This window comes from Amphiura filiformis, chromosome 6, assembly GCF_039555335.1.
Source record: "Amphiura filiformis chromosome 6, Afil_fr2py, whole genome shotgun sequence".
In the NCBI taxonomy this organism is placed as follows: domain Eukaryota; kingdom Metazoa; phylum Echinodermata; class Ophiuroidea; order Amphilepidida; family Amphiuridae; genus Amphiura; species Amphiura filiformis.
This window is the reverse complement of record NC_092633.1, coordinates 35,849,854-35,873,137: the sequence shown is the minus strand read 5'-3', so window position 1 is coordinate 35,873,137 and position 23,284 is coordinate 35,849,854. Positions and strand designations below refer to the sequence as shown.

Below are 23,284 nucleotides of genomic sequence, written 5' to 3'. Positions count from 1 at the left end.
TTCACAACCTCAACAGCTGTGCCCTTGATCTTCCGTTGTGACAGCGTTCCTTGTCACAGAAATCTTTTTACCTACATGCACATACCCTCTGGTATTACCATCCCATTCATCGTTCATTTTTATTTTTTCGTCTTTTCGTCTGGTCTGATTTATATATATTTTCTTGTTTGGGGTTTTCGCCAAAAGTCTATTGGCTGAATTGTTGTAAATATATAAATAAATCAACGGCAATAAATATTATATATCAATCAAGTAATCAAATTTATTAATTTTTCCATCATGAATGAACAACAAAGGGTACTATGTTTTAAAAATACAAAACGATAGAAACGGAAAGCAGAAACTGTTCTGACCCCATTTATAAATCCTTGTTTTGCTTTGATTGTGGGTTTGATTGTGTTACTTAAAAGTAACACAATCAAAGCAAAACAAGGCCAATACAGCCTCAAATGTTTAAACAAAAATATAATGAATCATTCAATTTAAAAACCAAATTGTACGATAATCATATGAGTATTCCTATCTAGTACAATGAAATAGTTTACATTAGCATAAGAGCAATGGTGAACATTTTTAAAATGACAATGATTTAATAGAAAAGATATGTCCATGAGAATACAAAAATACAAGGAGCTTGTACAATAATCGTCAAGGTATACCTTCATGTATATTTTATCATCTGAGCGTATGTATATTTTATCATATGGCTTTAACAGGTTCAGTTTTCAGGTTTATCCCGAAACCGATCATGGGTTTCTAATTATTAAAAAGCTTTGTAAGCCTAGACATACAATATGAAAGACTATTACCAGTATGCTTCAACTATATTTATAGATACGTATATGCACGTGACCACCTCCGCGCTGCCATAACAGCTTGTATAACAGCTTGTATACAGTAAGTCTCAAAGTGACCTTCTACATAATTGGTGTCTTCCTGTACAGTTGAATCCAAAGGCCGTAAACAACACGAGACTGTGCAGCAAAAATGTCTTATTTTGTTCAACTTTATGATTAAATAAATAAATATATATTTTTAATATTTGTTTCCGTTGGCAAATAATTTCAAAATATTATTTTTGATAACATAGAACAAATTCGGAATCCCCACCCCCTATTGCTATTCAATCAATACTTAATTTGATGATATTATCTAAAGAGTTTCTATCCTTTTCAATGGCATGAGGATTTGGTCACGCTTGCTGGTCTTGGTATGCCGTGCCCATGGGTCACGTGCGTGGCCGATTACTATTAAAATGAACGCTATTTTAATAGCAATCACTTATTTAAGAATACAGTGTTTTCATTATTTAGTAAATTCTTCCAGAGCTTTTAATGTGTCATCGACAAGGTCATTGCCAAATTCAGAATTTTCCGGAAGCGGTTGAGAAAGGAAAAATTGAAATTGGGAATGAAAACCAGTCTTGTAATTACGTAACGTTGTTTTCACGTTTTGCTGCTCCAAACGCTTTGCATATAATATCCCATCATCCCTTAAGACATCAAACTGGCACGTGACAATATACGCTTCCGGTAAACCTTCCAATACAGGACGCATTAACGGCGCGAAGTCTGAATTGAGAACAGTATCTTTAATTTCATTATAAACATGGTCATAGCCAAGATTTATATCAGGTGGTGCATAGTTTTCTTTTTTGAACTCTTCGGGTATGAGATCGTGGGATACAAATTTGGAGTAGGGTGTGCTTGCTCTAGCGTATGGTGCGATGTGTTCATTGTTCACAAGTATAGGAACAAGTGTTTCATTACCTACTACATAATTGCTAAACATCTGTGCCATCCACACGGGGCTTAGTATAAGTGTGCGATAGCGTCCATTTTGCTGATACGAAGGCGTCTTCAAATCAAACATCTGGAGAACTGGATACATCAGTACCTGAGCCCTTAATTTCGGTAGATCCTTGTATTGAACATCAAATGTTAGTCTCTGCGCCACAGCTGCAGCAAGATTACCTCCAGCACTTTCACCGAAGACTACGATTCTTTGTTTATCAATTCCCAGCTCCTCGGTATGGCGCAGCAACCAAACAATGCCTCTCGTGACGTCATCGATTGCAGCTGGAAATTTATGTTTGGGAGCAAGTCGATAACTGTTTTGAAAACAAAAATAAATGACATTTATAAATTTAGATGTTTTTATAAACACCCCTCACGTTGCTTAGACCTATCTACATATTTCTATGCTCCAGCTACGTTGCGTTGCAAAAATCAATATTAATTTGCAGACATGCCCTGTAACATATCTTAATGAGCAAATATTAAAGACAGGAAAATAATACAGACACAAACCCACCCCACATACACCCCATACAACCCCACCCGCGCTATACATGCACACCCTACCCCGCAAACATATTTGGTTTTTATACTTGTGATCTATTTGTGTAAGGTTAGTAACTATATATTTTAAACTGTTGCGATTTGGTAGTTCACAGCATCTTGCGAATGGTAGTGAGCGTTGGCAAAATTGCATTAATCATTTCATACCGAGTGTGTAGGAGAATATAAATATCACAGATATACTTTTGTAGGACCTATGGTCCTTAACGTTATGTTGTAAAGAAGGCTGAAACAACAACACACGTACATAACTCATTAACAACAACAAATCAAACAAACACGTTTTCAAAGTATATGATTTGTAGAATGATCTTGTGCAAAACATCAAAGTGTTATTTTTCAATAATATATTGATTTAGATAATAAAATCGTTTTTTGCTGATTCGACCAACAATACCTAGTCTACCCTTAATATTTCCACCACAATCATGAGAATAGTGTGTTTCTTTACAGCAATAGGATTCAAAGTAATAGGCCTACTGAAAAATTTCAAGTTTGATCTCGGATATCTAGGATGCTGTTGAAAGTGAATTCCCAGCACACACAAAACGTTTTCGACATCATTCGCAAAAGGTTATAAAAGGTTGTCAGAAAACGTTTAAATGTCGGGTTATATAAAGGGTACATTAATGGTATAAAACGTTTTCATATCATTAAATAACATTTGTTGGTAATTTACTGCACAGCAAACACAGATGTTTTACAGAAAACATTTAAATTTCGGGTTATATAAAGGGTATAAAACGTTTTAATAACATTCCAAAAACATTTTTGAAAACTTGGTACAAATCATTCTGAACAGAATGTTATTTTGGGGTTGAAAAAATATTTTGCAAAAAATTTTTGCCCAAAATATTTACATTAACGTTTTTAAAATGTTTTCACGATCTTTATATAACCCGACATTTAATTGTTATTAAAACGTTTTGTAAAAAACATTTTAAGAACATTTCTGTGTTTGCTGGGTGCAAATATTTTAACATAATGTTATTTAAGTGTTGACAAAATATTTGGCCCAAAATGATTGCAAAAATAGTTTATGACATTTCGAAAACATTTTAGAAATATTGTTGTAGTGTGTTTTCATACAAAACGTTTTAAAACGATTTCATGACCTTTATATAACCCGACATTTTAATGTTATTAAAACGTTTTTACCTTAACCAAAACCCAAAATATAACTTATTTAAAACGTTTTAAAAACGTTTTTGCTGGGTTAGTCCTTTCGTAGATTTCATACGTGATAATATTGAATTGATTTCAGATATATGCCGTTGCCACACCTTTTGTTTATGTAAAGTGAGTTCAGCAGCTGAGAGGGTTAACTAATTTTCGGAATTGAATTTGAAAATCATAAACTTACCCAACAGAAATGACCGCAGTAGGACGACTGAGTGAAAGTGCTACATTTGTAACCATTGGATGTGCTTGATCTGCAAAGGAGAAAAAAATCTCATATATGTGCTGGATCGTGCAATTTATTAAGTTATGTCACACACACGCTATCCACATAAAGAATTTAAAGCAATCTCAATCGCCGCGTTCATTGATTAGCAAGTCTGTACATGGTACATGCCGATCTTCCAAGTAACTTCAAATAACTATAATACATTCTTATCTTACATCTTTCCTTTTTTAGGAAAATGACAAAATCAATCAAATCTTTAATTTATATTAAAAAAGCCATTGTTTCAAACAAAGACCATTAATTTGGATATGACCAACATTATTTGCTTTTATGCTGACAACTGTGGTGTAGAATAAGAATTTGAGCTATTCAGGGTCAAAGTTTACAGACTACACAGGCCCCCGAATAGGTGTCGGTGGTAGCTCGCTCCTTTCTTTTTGCGCTAAATTGAGCGCAAAGGATGGTCCTTGGATTAGCTCACGTCATTTGGCTTATTTGAACGTTTTTGTACATCGAGAAAAATCTCCCTTAGTAAAACGAGGATTAAAAAAAACACACACATGGCAGATTTCGTACTGTCCGAGAACTTGTCGTAATGTCGCGTATGATTATGATTTTGTTGGACACGTAGCTATAAAATAATACAATGGGTGCCCAATCGGCCAAAGATCAAAGTGTATACAGAATTCAAAATTGCTCAAATATTGTTCAAATTAATTAACACAACGCCTTTTGGCGAATAACTTCAGATTGATAAGTCGTAGGTAGCTCAAACTATAATTTTGTGAATCCTTATGACCATTATATTAACCAAATCGCAACAAACTTACGTTTTGACCTCGGGTGGACATGGTGAATGATCAAACTTTAAGTGGTTGGTGAAACCCATTAATATTTTTCCTCTTACAAAAGTTAGTTATAAATTTCTTTTCATATTTAGCAAAAATTCAAATTTCTCAACGCCAATAGTGCTTAGATCGAGAAGTAAAAACAATTTATTGTTTACTGACATTTGTTTTTTCTATATAACCTAGGTATCTTTATATGCAACCCAGAGCAAATTGAACAATCAAGATATTTTTAATTAATTCAGAATTAATACATTCGTTATAAATTTAATTGATTATATTTATAATATAAAACACGATTATCTATGATCTCCTTACAAATGCTTCCAATTATCCATCCGCCTCCGTGTATATAAATCACCGCTGGCAGAGCCTGGTCATCCACACCAACCGGCCGGTAAAATATAGCAGGTATTCCATCAATGGTAGTTTCTGTTACGTTCAAGCCAGGATTGTTGTTGGTAATAGGAGGACGGTCTATGATGTCTCTGATACTTGCTGGCAGAAGTGGGAAAACGACTTTCACCTAGTTTATGATAAACAATATTACAATAATCACATAAACCTAACTTGTCACTCACCTTACCTGACTTTGATCAACCACTAAGCAGTTGTCGCAGAAATAGTTTTGTACAAAGAGGGTTTATAGGAGCGAAGAAAAGTATGAAAGCAATTTGTTTTGTATTTATGTATCTAAGATCATTTGTTACATATTCGAAACAAAATAGTAAAAGAGATAGGCCTAGCCTAGTTTGGTAAGTTCCTCGTCGTCCTTCCCTGTCACCTTGTTCCGTATGTATTTCGTGATCCTAGCATCCTCTTTTTATGACATTTTTCAGAAGATATCCACGAAAAAAGCTTATTCCCAAAATTTAAATTGATTCCGATTTTGCGTTTACAAGTTATGCGTGATTATGTGTATTGCACTGCTCCATAGACAATGTGTTGTAATTTCGTTCTGGTGCACCAGAACGAAATTCAAATATCACGATATCTTTGCAAAACGAATTAATCTGCACGAAATGTTTGTACATAAACATTATGTAGCAAGAGGTTTCCAGTGATATATAAATCTCAACTTGAGAAAAGTGGGGGGATGATACTGTGGATCACGAAATGCCCTTTTAAGTGTTATTACTTAACCGCCTTGCAATATCGATGGAAAGAAGAAACTATATACGGTGATATGGGCTTGAGGATGGCATAATTGTTTATCGACAAAGATCATGGTACTGGTGTTACTATTCAACAAGTCGCGCTATTATCGGAAACACTGAGGCCCCGGGACTGAGGCACAAACACACGTAGGTCCACGCCAACTCCGTTATGTACGGGCTGTACTCAAACATGGCAAGAATTCTCAGTTTTGCATCCACTCACTATCTGAGTATCTGATAACCTTATAGGTACAGATGATTTTTTTATATAGTACAAAACAAAACAAAAAACCAAAGAAATAGATATACAGACAATCACAGGTGACGAGCTGTTTTCACAAATAAATTACAAAATCGTCAAACATACTATGTCAACAAATACTGTCATGACTCGCAATACATTCGGCTTTGGAATGTCTTCTGGTACTGGTAGCGTTGCATAGTAAACGACAACGGCAGAAATTACACCAACAGCGGACAACAAAATCTGCTTTTTCATATTTGTGACAATAGAACTATGCTGCTGAAATGTTCGACGCTCCAGTTGCCTTATTATCCCATGATCATACAACCTCAATATGGGCAAACACCTTTGAACCTGGTTTATTTGTCTTTGATAGCCTGTATTTATCCTAGCCTTGGTGAATATATTTACTAAGCTGCGTACTGACATGCTATACGTAGGGGCTAATCTTCTTGTCTTGGTAGACGTTTCCCATATACGGTATACAAATCTTTCTTCAAACAATGTTTTCATTTCAGAAAAAAGTGTTAAAGCCATAATGTGTGATTTGCTCCACTGCGCCCTCAATTTTTCTCGAATTTCTACTTTTTGCATGATTGTAATGATTGTAATGCCCAATGGTGTACTAAAATACCACGTGAAAGTTTGAAGTGCTTTTCAGTAAATTTAAGTTTTTATATTAAATACGGAGATGTCCGGTTTTATTCCGAATTAACCGATCGAATGATGGCTATCAAATCTCGTGAATGTGAGCTCATGTGTACATGTATCATTGCATCAGTGACGTATAAACTGTGTGCATTTCGCTATTCGTCTTACGTCTTATTTATAAGTCCATGATGCGTGAAGCTCCGCTTGAGCTGGAATGAAATAGCAATTTTCTCATTTGTTTGGCTCGAAATTAAAAGGGAACAATGTGATCAGTGAAAACTAACATTTAAATAGGAATCTATTCTTTATGCAAATCACACATTATTGCTTTAGAATATAAACACTTAAAAATAGTAACACTTAATAATTATACACTAATGCATTATTTAACACTACCGCACCAATTTGAGCACTTTTATTAACACTTGGGTGTCAGTTTTAACACATATAATGTATGTATAGATTTGAACACATATATGTTACATTTTTAACCTGTATGTTATATTTATAAAACGTGTGTTACATTGAACACGTTTTTTAATGTGTTCATGTGTTAATAAATTATCTGTTAATTATTCTGTTAACAATATCACCCAATAAATTTGTGTGGAAGAAATAAGTAACAGATATTAACACAAGAAATAACATTTTTGAGCCTTTTTGTCAATTTCAATTGCTAAAAAGAAAACCCAAACACAACGTAATCCAATTGTAGGCTTACGAGTATATATGTTCAGATTTCGGATGGTAATTTTAGCAATGATTCATTGGGATTTAAAATGAAAGCCATTATTTGAGGAGGAGGAGGGGGGGGGGGTAATTACCGTATCATTATAATAGGTTTGACAAAAATGGAAACATTTGTTTCGGTATCCCAAGTTCATAGTCATTTATGCTTACGCTGTTTTTTACAGATCGCCTGGAAATGCATATTTAGGTTTCAGCGATTGCTGAAAAAGGGTGACATGTTTCTGAAAAACGTTTCTGCTTGGAATGGACACGAGATACCTATTGTGGATCGTACTGTCTGTAAGCTCTTTCATCTGACAATTTGCAACGTCTTTTACATACCATAAGGGTCGCATGCATTAATCCCGATATTTGTAAAAGTATCGGAATTTTTGTTAATAAAACAACTAGCTACATTCATTCCCTAAACTACTACAACCGCAGATAACATTACAGGCTGCGTTATCGGTAGATTTTAAACGACAGCCAAAGTGTTGGCATCTCATGAAACACGGACTATCGCAGAATAATAGCGTTATTGTAAGAATGTTTTCATGTTCTTGCTAACATGGGTAAGAAGAACATTAAGAATTTACCCCAAGCGTCTTATGTAGTCTGCATTCATATTCCGGATAATCCAAAATGGTCGATCTTCATTATTTGACGACATTTTTACTCTATAAAATGGCGAAAATATTGCACAATTGAACACTACCCCAAAGTCACACGTTAAACACCACAACTTTACATTATGCTTCCTGATATTGATTGATTTCAAACAAATGATTCGAACTAGAGCCCTGATCATAATGTAATGTATTCAAAAGTTTTGGGTCAACATAATTAACGGTGCAAGCTTTGTATTGTCTGAGGAATAAACTAATGTTAAAGTAAGAGATATTAAAATGCTTTTACTGAACAGAGTTGATCAATCAACCACTTACCTCAACTATACGAGTTATAAAGTCTTGCATGTAATAAATGTATCATTGTAATTTACATTAGATTAATGAATGGGAAATGAATGAGAACGTTTCTTATCGGTGAGTTTTAAACTGGACTGCTGTGGTTTCATTTACACCACATTTCGCCATAATTTATTCTAGAAACGCTTGCTGTTAGAATAAGAAAAATTTTAATGCTAAATTATTGCACATTCTAGGGAAGCGTGGTTACTGTTTTGAAATAACCGAGTGAGAGGGTTTTCAAGAAAATATTTTTCCTGTCAAAACTGAAGCATCCTCTGTATAAAAGAAAATATGAATATTAACTGCACATCATATATAACTATTCGTGATACCCAATTGTGGCATATTTGAGGTCGTTTATGAGGCAGAGAATTTTATTTAAATTTTATATACGCCAAAATATTTTTTTTTTGAGAAAGAATAAGGATAGAAAAAACGTTAAAAATTCTATGTAGAAATAACATTAGACCCGGCAAAAGATTACTGTTTCGTTTTTATGATATTCTAATCTTTTATTTCCCGAAGAAACATTTGGGGTCTAAAATGGATTTTTTATGCAATTGATAAAAACATCGAACGTGTATACAAGAAAAATGGTAGGTTCCTCTATAGTATTTTACTGACCATGCTAATGTACTGACACCGTGCGAGCACATGTCAAAATCGATATAATGTATTGTCCATATAGACGCGCATTTATCATTTATTATTGTCGGATTAACAACAATTGAGCGCTATTAATACACATTAATGTTTTTAGGCAAATAAAATTCCAAAATATGGTACGTTTTCTGCTTTTGCTTGTCACGTGGTAGGCCGTTATTGAAGTTGCGATTATATCTTCAAATAAGTTTCAAATGGATTCCATCAAGACAAGTGGGCGAGTGGTCTAAGGCGCTAGGCTCATAGAGCATATCCAAAGCGGCGTGGTCCGCCGTGAGTTCGAACCCCGCCTCTGCCAAACTTTAATAGAAGTAATATTAAAATTTAACTTTTTTTAAATTTCATATTGGGGAAATGTGACTGGGAGAATTTATGTATGGCGTGGAGTGGTGTAGGTTTCATTGGTGTATTTGGGCCATGCTGTGTGTGTTTGTGTCACAATTGTGTGCTGTGCCGTTTTCTATATGACCATGATGACTGTCTATTTCTTGTTGTTTTTCAATAGGCTTGTTGGTTTAGTTTAATCGTAATGTTTACACATGTCAGAACTAACACATATACATGGAATCTGCCGAATTTGTTGCATTTTTTGTAGGAAACAGGATAATTTTAAATTAATGCTTTTTTAAAATTAAAATTGCAATTACAACAATAAAATCATTATGTAGAGCTCCAAGGTAATATATATTATAGTGCGTTTTATTTTTAAAATATCTCATTATTTTGACTTAAAATGGATATAAACTCTTCTTGATAGTTATTGCTGATTATATTTCTTCATTTTTTGGTAAACCAAAATAACAACAAAATGCAAATTTGACTTAAATCGAACATTATGGCTCAAACTATATAACCATTAACCGATGATATTCATTTCTAATCTACTGTAATGTTGATACAAGAAGTATAGCATTTGAGGTTGACCATCAGGTGGTAAAGGTTGCTCATGAAAGCATACCGTACGTCCCTCTGCCCTATTGCACTCACGGATATTAAGAAAGAGAAAGGAATCTCTAAAACAACAAAGATGAACATCATGGATGCCCTGGTCTTTCCGAATGCTACATATGGGTCCGAAACATGGGCTATTGGAAGAGCAGATAAATCTAGAATCCAAGCTCGGGAACAGTGGTTGACAAATTCTTGGAAAGAACACAAAAACAAATGAATTTGTCAAAAGTCAAATAGGAGATCACACTTCATTATGCCAGAAGATTGATCGCAACAATCTTCAATATGTTGGCCATGTTTCTAGAAGAAATGGAGATTGCTTGGAGAAGATCATTTTTCAAGGTCATGTTAAGGGGCACCGCAGAAGAGGAGACAGAAGACACGATGAACAGAATGAATCAAAGAGTCTGTAGCCTATCGTCTTGCACAAGACCTAAATAGCTGGAATGACATCATCAAAAGGGTGACAACGGGTCGGTTATGACTCGTAGGACGACGACGATATCGTATATATATGCATGCGTTACGATTGACATTAATTTGTTTTATGGTATTAGCAGACTAATCAAGGGATCGATTAGGAGTTTTTTTTTGGCTTTAACCGTTTCAGTTTTCCGGTCAAATCTCGGAATCGATCACGGGTTTCTAATTATGAAGAAATCATTGTAACTTGGCCTACAGACATTATAATTAAAATTAACGATATTGTTTAATCAATTATTAAAGGATGAAACATTTTCTTTATTTAGTAAATTCTTCCAGCGCTTTAAATGTGTCATCCACAAGATCGTCACCAAATTCAGAATTTTCCGGAAGCTCTTGTAAAAGGATTAAATGAAATTGGGAATGATGGCCAGTCTTGTAATTACGTAACGTTGTTTTTACGTTTTGCTGCTCTAAACGCTTTGCATATAATATCCCATCATCCCTTAAGATATCAAACTGACACGTGACAATATACGCTTCCGGTAAACCTTCCAATATAGGGCGCATTAGCGGCGAGAAGTCTGAATTGAGTACAGTATCTTTGATTTCGTTATAAACATGATCATAGCCAAGATTTATATCAGGTGGTGCATAGTTTTCTTTTTTGAATTCTTCGGGTATGAGATCGTGAGATACAAATTTGGAGTAGGGTGTGCTTGCCCTAGCGTATGGTGCGATGTGTTCATTGTTTATAAGTATAGGAGTCAGTGTTTCATTGCCGACTACGTAATTGCTAAACATCTTTGCCATCCAAACGGGGCTTACTAAAAGTGTGCGATAGCGTCCATTTTGCTGATACGAAGGCGTCTTTAAATCAATCATCTGGAGAACTGGATATATCAGTACCTGAGCCCTTAGTTTCGGTAAATCTTTGTATTGAACATCAAATGTTAACCTCTGTGCCACAGCTGCAGCAAGATTACCTCCGGCACTTTCACCCATGACTACGATTCTTTGGTTATCAATTCCCAGCTCTTCGGTATGGCGTAACAGCCAAACAATGCCTCTCGTGACGTCATCGATTGCAGCTGGGAATTTATGTTTGGGAGCAAGTCGATAACTGTTTTGAAAACAAAAATAAGTGGCATTTATAAAGTTAGCTTTAAAATACCCTCACGTTGCTTCTAACCTAACAAAAATCGATATTAATTTGCAGACATCTGTAACATTTCTTAATGAGCAAATTTATATATAAAGACAGGAAAATAATACAGACAAACACCTCACCCCACATACATCCCATACAACCGCACCCTCCCTACACAGGTACACCACATCCCACACACATAATGTTCGTATATTTGTGATTTGTAATTGTTCACGAGAGTAGTGTATTCACATTTCTCTATAGCAGCAGGTCTTGTTTGATCACGGTTATCTCATCAGGGCTTGATATGCTCATCTACAATTACCTAGGATGTTGTTGCGAGTGAATTCGTCCTTTGGTAGACTTCATACCTGATCGTTTATAGACCTAACTCATAATTGAATTGATTTCAGAAATATTCAGTTCTACATCTTTTGTGATGCAAAGTGGGTTAAAGCAGCCTAGAGGATTGAATTTGAAAATCATAAACTTACCCAACAGAAATGACCGTAGTAGGCCTAGAACGATTGAGTGAAACTGCTATATTTGAAACCACTGGGTGTGCTTGATCTGAAAGGAATTCAAAAATCACATTACGTGATTAAGTTGTTTTAACGGTTTCACAATAAATGAGTCTCATTCCCCGCGCTCTTTAATTAGAAAGTAAGTATATATGCGTTAACAATTTGTCGTGTAGAACTTGATTGTGACCGTGAAATTGGCTATGGCCAACATCTTTTGCTTTTACTTCTGAAGTGTATAGAATACGAATCTAGGAAATCAAAGTTTACACAGGGACAAAACATGAATTTGTTGCTATTTGGTTACGACCTAATCTAAATTATAATGGTCATAAGGATTAACAAAAGTAAAGTTTGACCTACCTACGACTATCAATCTGAAGTTATTAGCGATTTGAACAACATTTGAGCAATTTTGATTTCTGTATACACTTTGATCTTAGAATCCTTGGGTTTCCCAAGTGTGCCGATTGGTCACCTATTAAATTATTCTATATGTTCAAGAATATCATATATAAAACTAAACCGTAGAATCCCACTCATACGCGACTTTAAAACAAGTTCTCGGACAGTACGAAATCCGTCATGGGTGTTTTTTAACCCTCGTCTTACTAAAGGAGATTTTTCTCGACGTTCAAATAAGCCACCAAATGACGTGAGCTAATCAAAGGACCATACTTCTCGCTCAATTTAGCTGAGAAAAAAAGCTACCACCTGTATCTTATTCGAAGGATGGATATGGTGAACGTTCAAACTTTTAAGGGTAGGAGTGTTTGGTGAAACCCATTAATATTGTTACTCTTACAAAACCAACAAAAGTGATATTGATTTCAAACTTTATATCTATAATATAGATTTCCTTTCATATTTAGCCAATATTCAAATTTCTCAATGCCAATTATAGTGCTTAGATCGAGAAAATCTAAAAAGTAAATACAAATTATTGGCGACCAACTTCTTCAGGTTTTTCCTTGAGCAGCAAACATTCTTAAGGTCGTCTGAATATAGATTTTTGGATTGTCGTGAAACTCGGTGGATGTGATCGTGATTTCCATGAGTCCTTTGTTACAAGTATGAATTAAATGTAGACCTATTTAGCATACATTTTCAATTCAGCTTTCAACATGAAAATCCTTGAGTATTTCCTAATATGTCATTGGTGGTATTTTATTACCGATAAATATCGATATTTCCCACCCGGTTTTAAAGACAGTTCTTATTTCTAGGTATTTTTGTATGCAATATACCCATGCCCAGAGCAAATTGAACTTGAATCTCTGCACATCATGCACACTGACAATCAGGATAGTTTTAATAATTAATAATATTTCAAATACAATTACGATTATCTGTGTTCTTATCTTCTTACAAATGCTTCCAAGCATCCATCCGCCTCCATGTAAATAAATCACCGCTGGTAGTGACTTGTCATCCACACCAACCGGCCGGTAGAATATAGCAGGTATTCCATCTAAGGTAGTTTCTGTTACGTTCAAGTCAGGATTGTTGTTGGTAATAGGAGGACGGTCTATGATGTCTCTAATGCTTGTTGGCAGAAGTGGGAAAACGACTTCCACCTAGTTTATGATAAACAATATTACAATAATCACTTAAATTGTCACTTTGACCAATGCTAGGCAGTTGTCGCTAACACATTTGGGTACAAAGGGGGTTCACAGTGAGCGAAGAAAAGTATGAAAGCAAAAGAGATAAGTCCCCCGTTCCTTCCCTATCATATTGCTCCGCATAAAATGTCATTACTTACACGTCTTGCAATATCGAAGAAATATAGCCTAGGGATGGCGTAATTTAGTTTCTAGACAACGCTCATGTTACCGGTGTTTTTACTCCACCGTCGCGCTATTATCGGAAACACTGAAGCACAAACACGCGTACCTCACCTCCAGTACGTCACGTGCTGCACTCGAACATGGAATGTAACCAGAGTGTTGTACCAACAAAACAAAACAAAAAAACAAAAAAACAAAGAGAAAATATACAGAAAATTACAACTGACGAGCTGTTTTCACAAATAAAGCACAAAATCGTTAAACATACCATGTCAACAAATACCGTGATGCCCCGCAATACATTTGGGTTTGGAATGTCTTCTGGTACAGGTAGCGTTGCATAGTAAACTACAACGGCAGAAAATACACCAACAACGAACAATAAAATCTGCCTTTTCATATTTATAACAGTAAAACTATGCTACTAAAATGTTCGACGCTTCAGTTCCCTTATTATTCCATTATGATCATATAACCTCAATGTGAGTATTATACCTTTGAACCAAGTTTATTTGTCTTTGATAGTCTGTGTTGTACCGGGGTGTTGTATTTATTCAACTCATGATGAATGTATTTTCTAAGCTACGTACTTACATGCTACATGTCGGGTCAAATCTTCTTGTCTAGGTAGTAGATCCCCATATGCAAGTATTTCTTCAAAACAATGTTATTCACTGCAAACACAAGTATTTATTATATGGGCAATTCCAACCAAGCCTGAGCAAGTTCGCCCAAATTGTCCAAATTTTAAAGTCATGTCAAGTATGTGATTTTGATCTTGTAGCTAAAAGGCTATATTTTCTGAAAACACACTTTTTTCTGAGGAAATGGTGTTCATTGTTAGAAAAACATCCTAATTTGCATACATTTGCATTTTCTTGACTGGTAAAAGCAGCAGTGAAAATGAAGTTTATATTATACGTAACTCAAAATAAGTATAAGTATGATCTTCACTGATAGCCAGAATGGAGCCACAGTGACTCTCAAAGTGGAGTAAGCTAGCTCTGACTCTCAAAAGGAGTCGCCTGACTGTCACAAGTCAGTTGACTCTACCCGTGGAGTCAATTGACTCTACCTGTGGAGTCGTGCACGACGTGGTAGTTTTAAAAGGAACGCAATATTGCACCATCGAAGGAAAACACTTGTAGTCGTCAATATCCGGCACAGTAAGATACACGCTTACGACAGAGTGACGCAGATACCGAAAAAGACTTCGCATATCCATATCCAAGTTGAATGATTCTAATTGCTTTCATCACGTAACGGTCACACTATAATGTCCTTTCAAGTCGTGTAAAGAAAATAATATATTTATATACACTGATTTTAGTTGCATACAACTTGATTGTCATGGCATATTTTCTCGAGAGCGTTTAAACTTACAAGCCATGATGTTTAAATTTAAATTTTAAAAAAGGAGCTCATATAATTATCTTGAACGTATATATTCAGCCCTTCATGTGAATTACCCAAAGAAATTGAGGGATCAGATTGACATATTAGCAAAAACAAATTAACATTTCAAATCAGATAAGTGCCTTTTCATTTTCATTCAGTAATGTTATTAAAGGCAACAGAAAAATGATTGCACTACCGAATACTGAAATCCCATGACAATGAAAAGCATTTTGGTTAGCACAGTGGGAACAGAAAAGAAAGAATGCATATCAGGATTGTCAGATTCTGATCCTTGAATTATTTTGAGTATGTAGACATAATACATCCGGAAGACTATGATTAAAATTAACCATATTATTTGTTTATTTAGTGAATTCTTCAAGAACTTCAAGTATGTCATCGACAAGGTGCGGAACGCCAAATGTAGCATTTTCCCAGATAGCCAGTCTTGTAATTACGTAACGTTGTTTTCACGTTTTGTTTCTCTAAACGCTTTGCATATAATATCCCATCATCTCTGAACACATCAAAACTGACACGTGACAATATACACTTCCGGTAAACCGTCCAATATAAGGCGCATTAACGACGTTTTCTTTTTTTGCTTTAACAGTTTCAGTTTTCAAACCAATCCCGATCCCGATCAATCCCGATCATGGGTTTCTAATTATTAAGAAATCATTGTAAGCCTAGACATTACGATTAAAGTTAACGATATTATTTAATCAGTTATTAAAGTATGAAATATTTTCTTTATTTAGTAAATTCTGCCAGAGCTTTAAATGTGTCATCGACAAGATCATTACCAAATTCAGAATTTTCCGGAAGCGGTTGGGAAAGGGCAAAATGAAATTGTGAATGATAGCCAGTCTTGTAATTGCGTAACGTTGTTTTCACGTTTTGCTTCTCCAAACGCTTTGCATATAATATCCCATCATCCCTTAAGATATCAAACTGACACGTGACAATATACACTTCCGGTAAACCTTCCAATGTAGGGCGCATTAACGGCGCGAAGTCTGGATTGAGAACGGTATCTTTGATTTCGTTGTAAACATGGTCATAGCCAAGATTTATATCAAATGGTGCATAGTTTTCTTTTTTGAATTCTTGGGGTATGAGATCGTGAGATACAAATTTGGAGTATGGCGTGCTTGTCCTAGCGTATGGTGCGATGTGTTCATTGTTTATAAGTATAGGAGCCAGTGTTTCATTGCCGACTATGTAATTGCTAAACATCTTTGCCATCAAAACGGAGCTTAGTATAAGTGTGCGATAGCGTCCATTTTGCTGATACGAAGGCGTCTTTAAATCAAACATCTGGAGAACTGGATATATCAGTACCTGAGCCCTTAGTTTCGGTAAATCTTTGTATTGAACATCAAATGTTAACCTCTGTGCCACAGCCGCAGCAAGATTACCTCCGGCACTTTCACCGATGACTACGGTTCTTTGGTTATCAATTCCTAGCTCTTCGGTATGGCGTAACAGCCAAACAATGCCTTTCGTGACGTCATCGATTGCAGCTGGAAATTTGTGTTTGGGAGCAAGCCGATATCTGTTTAGAAAACAAAAATAAGCGGCATTTTTAAAATTAGTTGATCATAAGCTATATTATAAACCAAACAAACAAACAAGCACACACATCCTCACCTCACTCAGTCATATCAGACCACTTCACACGTGTACCACACACCCTCACTAACCCCAACTCCTCTCCCCAAACACAAACTGACAAACATGGTTAACGACGCCAATAATGTAAAGGTTACTTGTAAAATTAATGTTATTAGTGGGTTGTAAAACAACCTACACATAATATGCTACACATTAAACCCCGGTGACCCTCCAAATCGCTGAGTATGCTGTTCGGAGTGAATTAGTCCCCCTTGGCATACTTCATACGTAATCTTCTGTAACCACTATAAAACATATTATTTAATTGATTTCAGAAGTATGAACTTCTACACACTTGATGCAAAGTGAGTTGAGCAGCCTGGAGGGTTAACCAGATTTTTGGGGTCGTATTTAAAAATCATAAACTTACCCAACAGAAATGACCAAAGTAGGCCTAGAACGAGTGAGTGAAACCGCTATATTTGTAACCATTGGGTGAAATTGATCTGCAAAAGAGTTAAAAGGTACATCACATAATTATGTGCATGTTTGATTAGCAAATATGTACATAGTACTTAGTTGTCCTTTCAACTTCTTCATTTTGAGAAGAAAACCATAAAGACAGTCTCAAAACTTTAAATTTAGCATTATAATTTAAGAAACCATTGTTTCATAAGTTAAGCGATAAGAGACCAAATAAAGTCACAAGTCCTCCGAAATCCATCACGGGTGCATGTTCTTTAACCCTCTTCTTTAAACGGTTTCAGTAGTAGTAGCCATAGTATTGTGTGGGCTTAATATTGCACAGCCCCGAAGATGTTAAGAAACCACATGAATTCGGTTAATCTCATTTATGACCATCTCTTGCGCACATTTTAGCGCGGGAGAAAAGCATTTTGAGATGCCATTGTCCGGGGTGGGCGATCAAACTTCAAGGGGTTTGATGAAGCCCACTGATTAGCCCCCTATTAACTTCTAACTTTTTACTCTTACAAAATATAATTGATATTAAGTTAAACTGATTATCTACATTCTCCTTACAAATGCTTCCAATTATCCATCCGCCTCCATGTATATAAATCACCGCTGGCAGAGCCTGGTCATCCACACCAACCGGCTGGTAGAATATAGCAGGTATTCCATCTAAGGTAGTTTCTGTTACGTTCAAGTCAGGATTGTTGTTGGTAATAGCAGGACGGTCCATGATGTCTCTGATGCTTGCCGGTAGATGTGGGTAAACTGATAACATCTAATTCAGGATAAATAATTTGTATCAAAAAATAAATAATGTACATATTTGCCTACATTTTTAGACTCCTTTAATTCCATTCGTATTTCGAGGAACCGAGTAAAAATCATCAGTCCTTTGGAACTACTTAGCCTGTTTACCCAGGTTGGTCCGTGAGGGACACATGATAATCCATGGGAAATCCATGGACCGTTCCAAGCTCATACTATAAAACAGCACAAGCCTGGATAGCCAGTGTAGGCTAATAAAATGCATGCTGGCCTAGATGATAGATTTGATTAAACAAAGCAAGAAATGGAAGAAAATAGCAAGGAAAAGAAGAAAGAGGGAAGGCCACTCCCCAACACAATTGTACAATTTTACTCTTAGCCCTTACTTCGTGAGAAAAGAAACTGGAATTCCAATCTCAAGCCCCGATGCAAAGGCTTGAATGTCATCACAGATCTCTTAATCACCAAGAAAGAAAAACATAGTGATGGCATGTTCTTTCTCCCTTTGTTGAGCAGAAGCATAGAGTAAAATAATACCTGAAGTGCGCATTTGATGTTAATAGAGTATTTATCAAGTTGATTTAAATTAAATCTAGTCAACTGGACTTACTATTTATTGACTGGCGACGTTTCACATCCTATCCTGGATGCTTCCTCAAGCCGTCTGATTTTTCGGCGGCGATTGGTCAGTGACCCGTGACGGGGTCACAGAACTGAGACGTCGAGGGATCTTTTGGATAGCAGAACTGTAGGCCCCCGCCAAGTTGTGGCGCAGACCTCCTCCTCTGTTCAGAGATGGCTCCTCCCGCTTCACATAAACAGCCTCTTTCACACCTCTTTCAAACCACCGCGATTCTCTGTCCAATATGACAACGTCCTTGTTATCGAATGTGTGGTTGGTACTGTTGAGATGCGAGTATACAGCCGAGTCTCCACAACCGGATGCGCTTGCTCTTCTATGCTGATACATGCGCTTAGCCAGCGGTTGCTTTGTTTCCCCTATATACAAGTCCTTACACCCATTGTCTGTACATGGGATAGCGTAGACAAGGTTATTCTGTTTGTCTTTCGGGACTTTGTCCTTAGGATGAACAAGTTTTTGCCTCAGTGTGTTGGTGGGCTTAAAGGAGACCGGGATTTGGTATCCTCTAAAAATTCTGCGAATTTTCTCGGAGAGCTCTGACACATAGGGGATGGTGACGTTGTGTCGTCGTTTCTCTTCCCCTGCTGATGCAGTATGTGAAGCGTCGTCCTTTGTTGGCGAATTTGGCTTATGAAGCGCTTTCTCAAAGGTCCATTTGCGATATCCACAAGCACCAAGTGCAGATTTCAAATGCTTGTGTTCCTTGGTCTTGGCGTCCTCATTCGACGAAATAGTGTCCGCACGATGGAATAGCGTTTTGATAACCCCTAGTTTATGGACTAGTGGGTGGTGAGAGTCAAATAGGAGATATTGGTCCGTGTGAGTGTCTTTTCTGTACACAAAGTGATCAGTTCACCATTACTTTGGATACTGACAAGGCAATCCAGAAACTGTTCTGTGACCCCGTCACGGGTCACTGACCAATCGCCGCCGAAAAATCAGACGGCTTGAGGAAGCATCCAGGATAGGATGTGAAAGGTCGCCAGTCAATAAATAGTAAGTCCAGTTGACTAGATTTAATTTAAATCAACTTGATATTTTATTTACCTGGATGACTGAGAATATACACAAATATATTAATAGAGTATTGTCATTAGGGTGATCCCGTGGCCTTGCTACAGGGCATCAATACAGACGGGGGAGGGGCAAGATTGACTAAATCCTTGTCATTGGTTTGCTACGTAAACATAAAACTATGACAAATAATTTTCAAAAGTGTATTTATGTTATCAAGCAACATGATCCTAGTCTAAATCCGTTGGGGTGCAATAGTACACCCTACTATAAAGTATGTTTTCCCACTCTTTTTCGCGTGTGATTACGATCTGTTATGATATAGACTTAAATATTCGCGTGACTTGCCCGGTGACTTGTAACGTTGGACAGTGGCTGAATGGGTGGCAGCTTCGTCTTTGAAGCAGGATTCTCAAGTCCGAAACCTACAATCTTAGAAATAATTGTAGGACTTTTAAGGTCTTATTGGAAACGGTCCCCTCCTACCTCCGTACAATGTTGGCATGCCCAATATCCTCATCTTCACCATTATCTTCTCCCAACATTGTTTGGTGGGGAAAGGGGAGGGGTGTGCTTAAGATGAACATTGAGACAGCAATAGTTTCCAGTGACTCATATAGCGTGCGCACTATACTAAGAAGAACATGGGAATTACAGTGGGTGTTCGAACACATTTGTTCCTGGATTACAATATCGACAGCCAATTATTTTGTATTTTTCTCATTCATTTTAATCCAAAATTGTTTATTTTTATGTGAAAATGTTCACATTGCACTGGGAAATAGATTTTGTGCACTTTTCCCTCTGTATTAACAGGGTAAATAGAGCCAAAACAAACGCACCTCGGCTGTCTGGGAAAAATATTGCGTCCAACCTCCAGGCAGCGTTGCCTCAGTCAGACTTCGATTCATTAGTGCTTTGAATACTCTGCACCCAAACGCCTTACATCCAGGAGAAGCTTCCTAAGCAAAGTTCATCCTCTTGGGACAGTCTCCAAGGAAGCGGAAAGACTCACCCTGTGGAAAGAGAGATCTCCCAATTCACCAGCTATGGGACTGCAACCCAGTGAGCAGCTACCACCTGGAGCTGATTCCACATGGCCTGAGTGGCGGTGTCTCAACAGACTAAGATCAGGGGTCGGAAGGTGCAAGGTCGCTTTGCAGAAATGGGGCTACCTACCAGAAGGACAAAACACTACCTGTGAGTGTGGGACGGTTCCACAGACTATGGAACACCTGTTGGTCTGTCCACAGATGGGGCAACACTGCACACATGAGGACTTGGCTGACTTCAACGATTCTGCTCGTCACCGCGTCAGCTATTGGCTCAGGCGCATTTGACCCTGCGCTTGGACACGCTAAGAAGAAGAACCGTATAATTCATGCCGGGAGCCACTGTACCATTAATAGTGCAGAGTGTTATTATTTTTTCACACAAGGACGTACACTAACATGAACACACAGACAATTATGCCGCCATGATGGAAGATTAGGTGATCGAGGTGTCATACGGTATCAAATTAGTAGACTTTATTTGAAATAAGTCCCCGGAATAAGTCACTGCTATGCTGTAGGATGAGATCATAGTAGTTGACCCGGTTCCTATATATCCCATGACCGTGTTAGATAGTGAATTTAGTGTCCCCTGACAGAAGATGTTTGAGGTCACCAAAGGGTGATGAGGAACATGAAGCATGAAATCCATGGTGACATTTAACGATTGTTCGTCGAAAGAAATTCACCAGTAGTACCAGATAGACCGGGCCCAAATGTGTCTCTGTATGGATTTTCTTTTTAGATAATACAAATTAGAATCTTGAGGAATATGAGGTTAACCATATTTCACACAGAACACGTACAGGTGAAGCAAGTGACAACCAATCCAGATTGCCGTCGAAGATTAAAAAGTTGTAAAATTTCATGCAAGTCTTAGCATACTTACTTCAGAGATACTTAAGTAGCTTTTGGTCAGCCTTGTTCTGAGTTAATATAACCTGTACACTACACTCGACTATTATGATTTTCTTTTATATTTAATGACACAAGAGAGAGAGAGAAACATTATTAACATACTATGTCAAGAAATGCCGTGATGCCTCGCAATACATTCGGGTATGGAATGCCTTCTGGTACAGGTAGCGTTGCATAGTAAACTACAACTGCAGAAAATACACCAACAACGAATAATAAAATCTGCTTCTTCATTTCCGTGGTGCCCCGTGGTACGGTGGTGACTATGCCAGTCTTTTAACACTTTATTCGTGTTTATGACTGGAAAGTGTGTGATATGAGCAAGCATGCCGATATGCCCGGACGCGTAATTACTTTCTGACCTTGACACGGCACCTTGAACCACTTGGATAGGATAGTGCCATGATAGAGCGCCCTGCTCGGCGAACCGATGAAGTCGTTTACTCTAGCTGCTCGTTGCCGGTTCCTTACAAATTAAACACTGTGAATTAAACGCTATGAAATAAAAATATCACAAAAATTATTCAAATGGGTGTGCGTAGGAACATAGTACCTTGGCTTTGTGACTTTCTTCAGCATCGACAGCAATGTGTACGATACAACAACATGCTTTCAGACTTTGTGCAACTCACAGCTGGTGTACCGCAGGGCACCAAGCTTGGCCCAATTGGTTTTCAAATCCTCATCAATGATGCCGCCGATGATGCACATGCAGAAGTCTGGAAGTATGTTGATGATCTCACATTTGCTGAAAACTCTACTAGTGATAGCAATAGTCATATCCAGGAAGATCTGAATAAGTTCTCAGACTGGGCAGCAACTAATGGCCTAAATCTTAATGCCAAGAAATGCCAGGCACTTGAGGTTAATTTCAGTAAAACCAAACCACATCATGCAGACTTGAGCATTGGCTCTGACAAGCTTGATTATGTTGACAAAGCCAAAATCCTGGGTATCTGTATTCAAAGTGACCTGAAATGGCAATCTCAGGTTGATATTATGGTCAAGAAAGCAAACACTCGTCTTTTCATGCTTAGATCCCTGAAAAGATTTGGCTTTGACCAGGATGAACTTACGATCGTTTACAAAAGCTATGTCAGACCAGTGCTCGAGTATGCTGATGTGGTTTGGCATTCGGGGCTTACATGTAAACAAGCTAGTGATCTTGAGCACATACAAAGAAGGACGATTAGAACCATACTTGGTTATAAATACATCTCATATTCAAAGTCAATACAACAGTGCAATATTAAAAAGCTAGTAGACAGAAGGGTTGAGCATTGCCGAACTTTTGCCAATGGACTGAGAGACAGTCTAAGAACCAGTCATTTATTACCCCCCACCAGAATCTCGGTCCATGGCAGAAGTTTGCGCAATGCTCAAGATCATACTCAACTCAGGGCCAACACGAAACGCTTCAAACAGAGCCCCATCCCCTTTTATGTCACACTTTTAAACATGCATTAAATGCCCCACTTGCTTTTATCTAAATTCAATTTGTGTGCATCCATGTCAGAGAGATGCGCTTGTCGGCTGCTAC

General features: G+C 37.1%; 3 protein-coding genes across 7 annotated transcripts in view; all 3 read right to left on the bottom strand.

The window, feature by feature from the left end:
* Window positions 1–760: 760 nt before the first annotated feature.
* LOC140154494 (arylacetamide deacetylase-like) lies at window positions 761–6,272 on the bottom strand. The gene is made up of 4 exons (XM_072177062.1): window positions 6,141–6,272; window positions 4,935–5,142; window positions 3,724–3,793; window positions 761–2,110 (listed from the first exon to the last, which is right to left on the bottom strand). Exons 1-4 carry the CDS (start codon window positions 6,270–6,272, stop codon window positions 1,306–1,308), a joined length of 1,215 nt encoding a protein of 404 aa, XP_072033163.1. The 3' UTR covers window positions 761–1,305.
* A 4,448-nt stretch (window positions 6,273–10,720) lies between these two features.
* LOC140154493 (neutral cholesterol ester hydrolase 1-like) lies at window positions 10,721–13,690 on the bottom strand. The gene is made up of 3 exons (XM_072177061.1): window positions 13,443–13,690; window positions 12,047–12,122; window positions 10,721–11,525 (listed from the first exon to the last, which is right to left on the bottom strand). The coding sequence occupies exons 1-3, from the start codon at window positions 13,456–13,458 to the stop codon at window positions 10,721–10,723; spliced, it is 897 nt and encodes a 298-aa protein (XP_072033162.1). The 5' UTR covers window positions 13,459–13,690.
* Window positions 13,691–15,449: 1,759 nt separating this feature from the next.
* Window positions 15,450–23,284, bottom strand: part of LOC140155345 (arylacetamide deacetylase-like) — a 52,716-nt gene continuing 44,881 nt past the window's right edge. For 2 of the 5 annotated variants that reach the window (XM_072178148.1, XM_072178147.1), the window contains exon 4: window positions 15,455–16,819. In XM_072178148.1, coding sequence (XP_072034249.1) covers window positions 16,015–16,819 — 805 coding nt within the window. In that variant the 3' untranslated portion in view covers window positions 15,455–16,014. Of the gene's footprint in view, window positions 16,820–17,308; window positions 17,385–17,919; window positions 18,128–21,846; window positions 22,120–22,172; window positions 22,253–23,284 lie in introns of those variants that run through there. The other 3 variants (XM_072178151.1, XM_072178150.1, XM_072178149.1) reach the window with 2 other exon arrangements.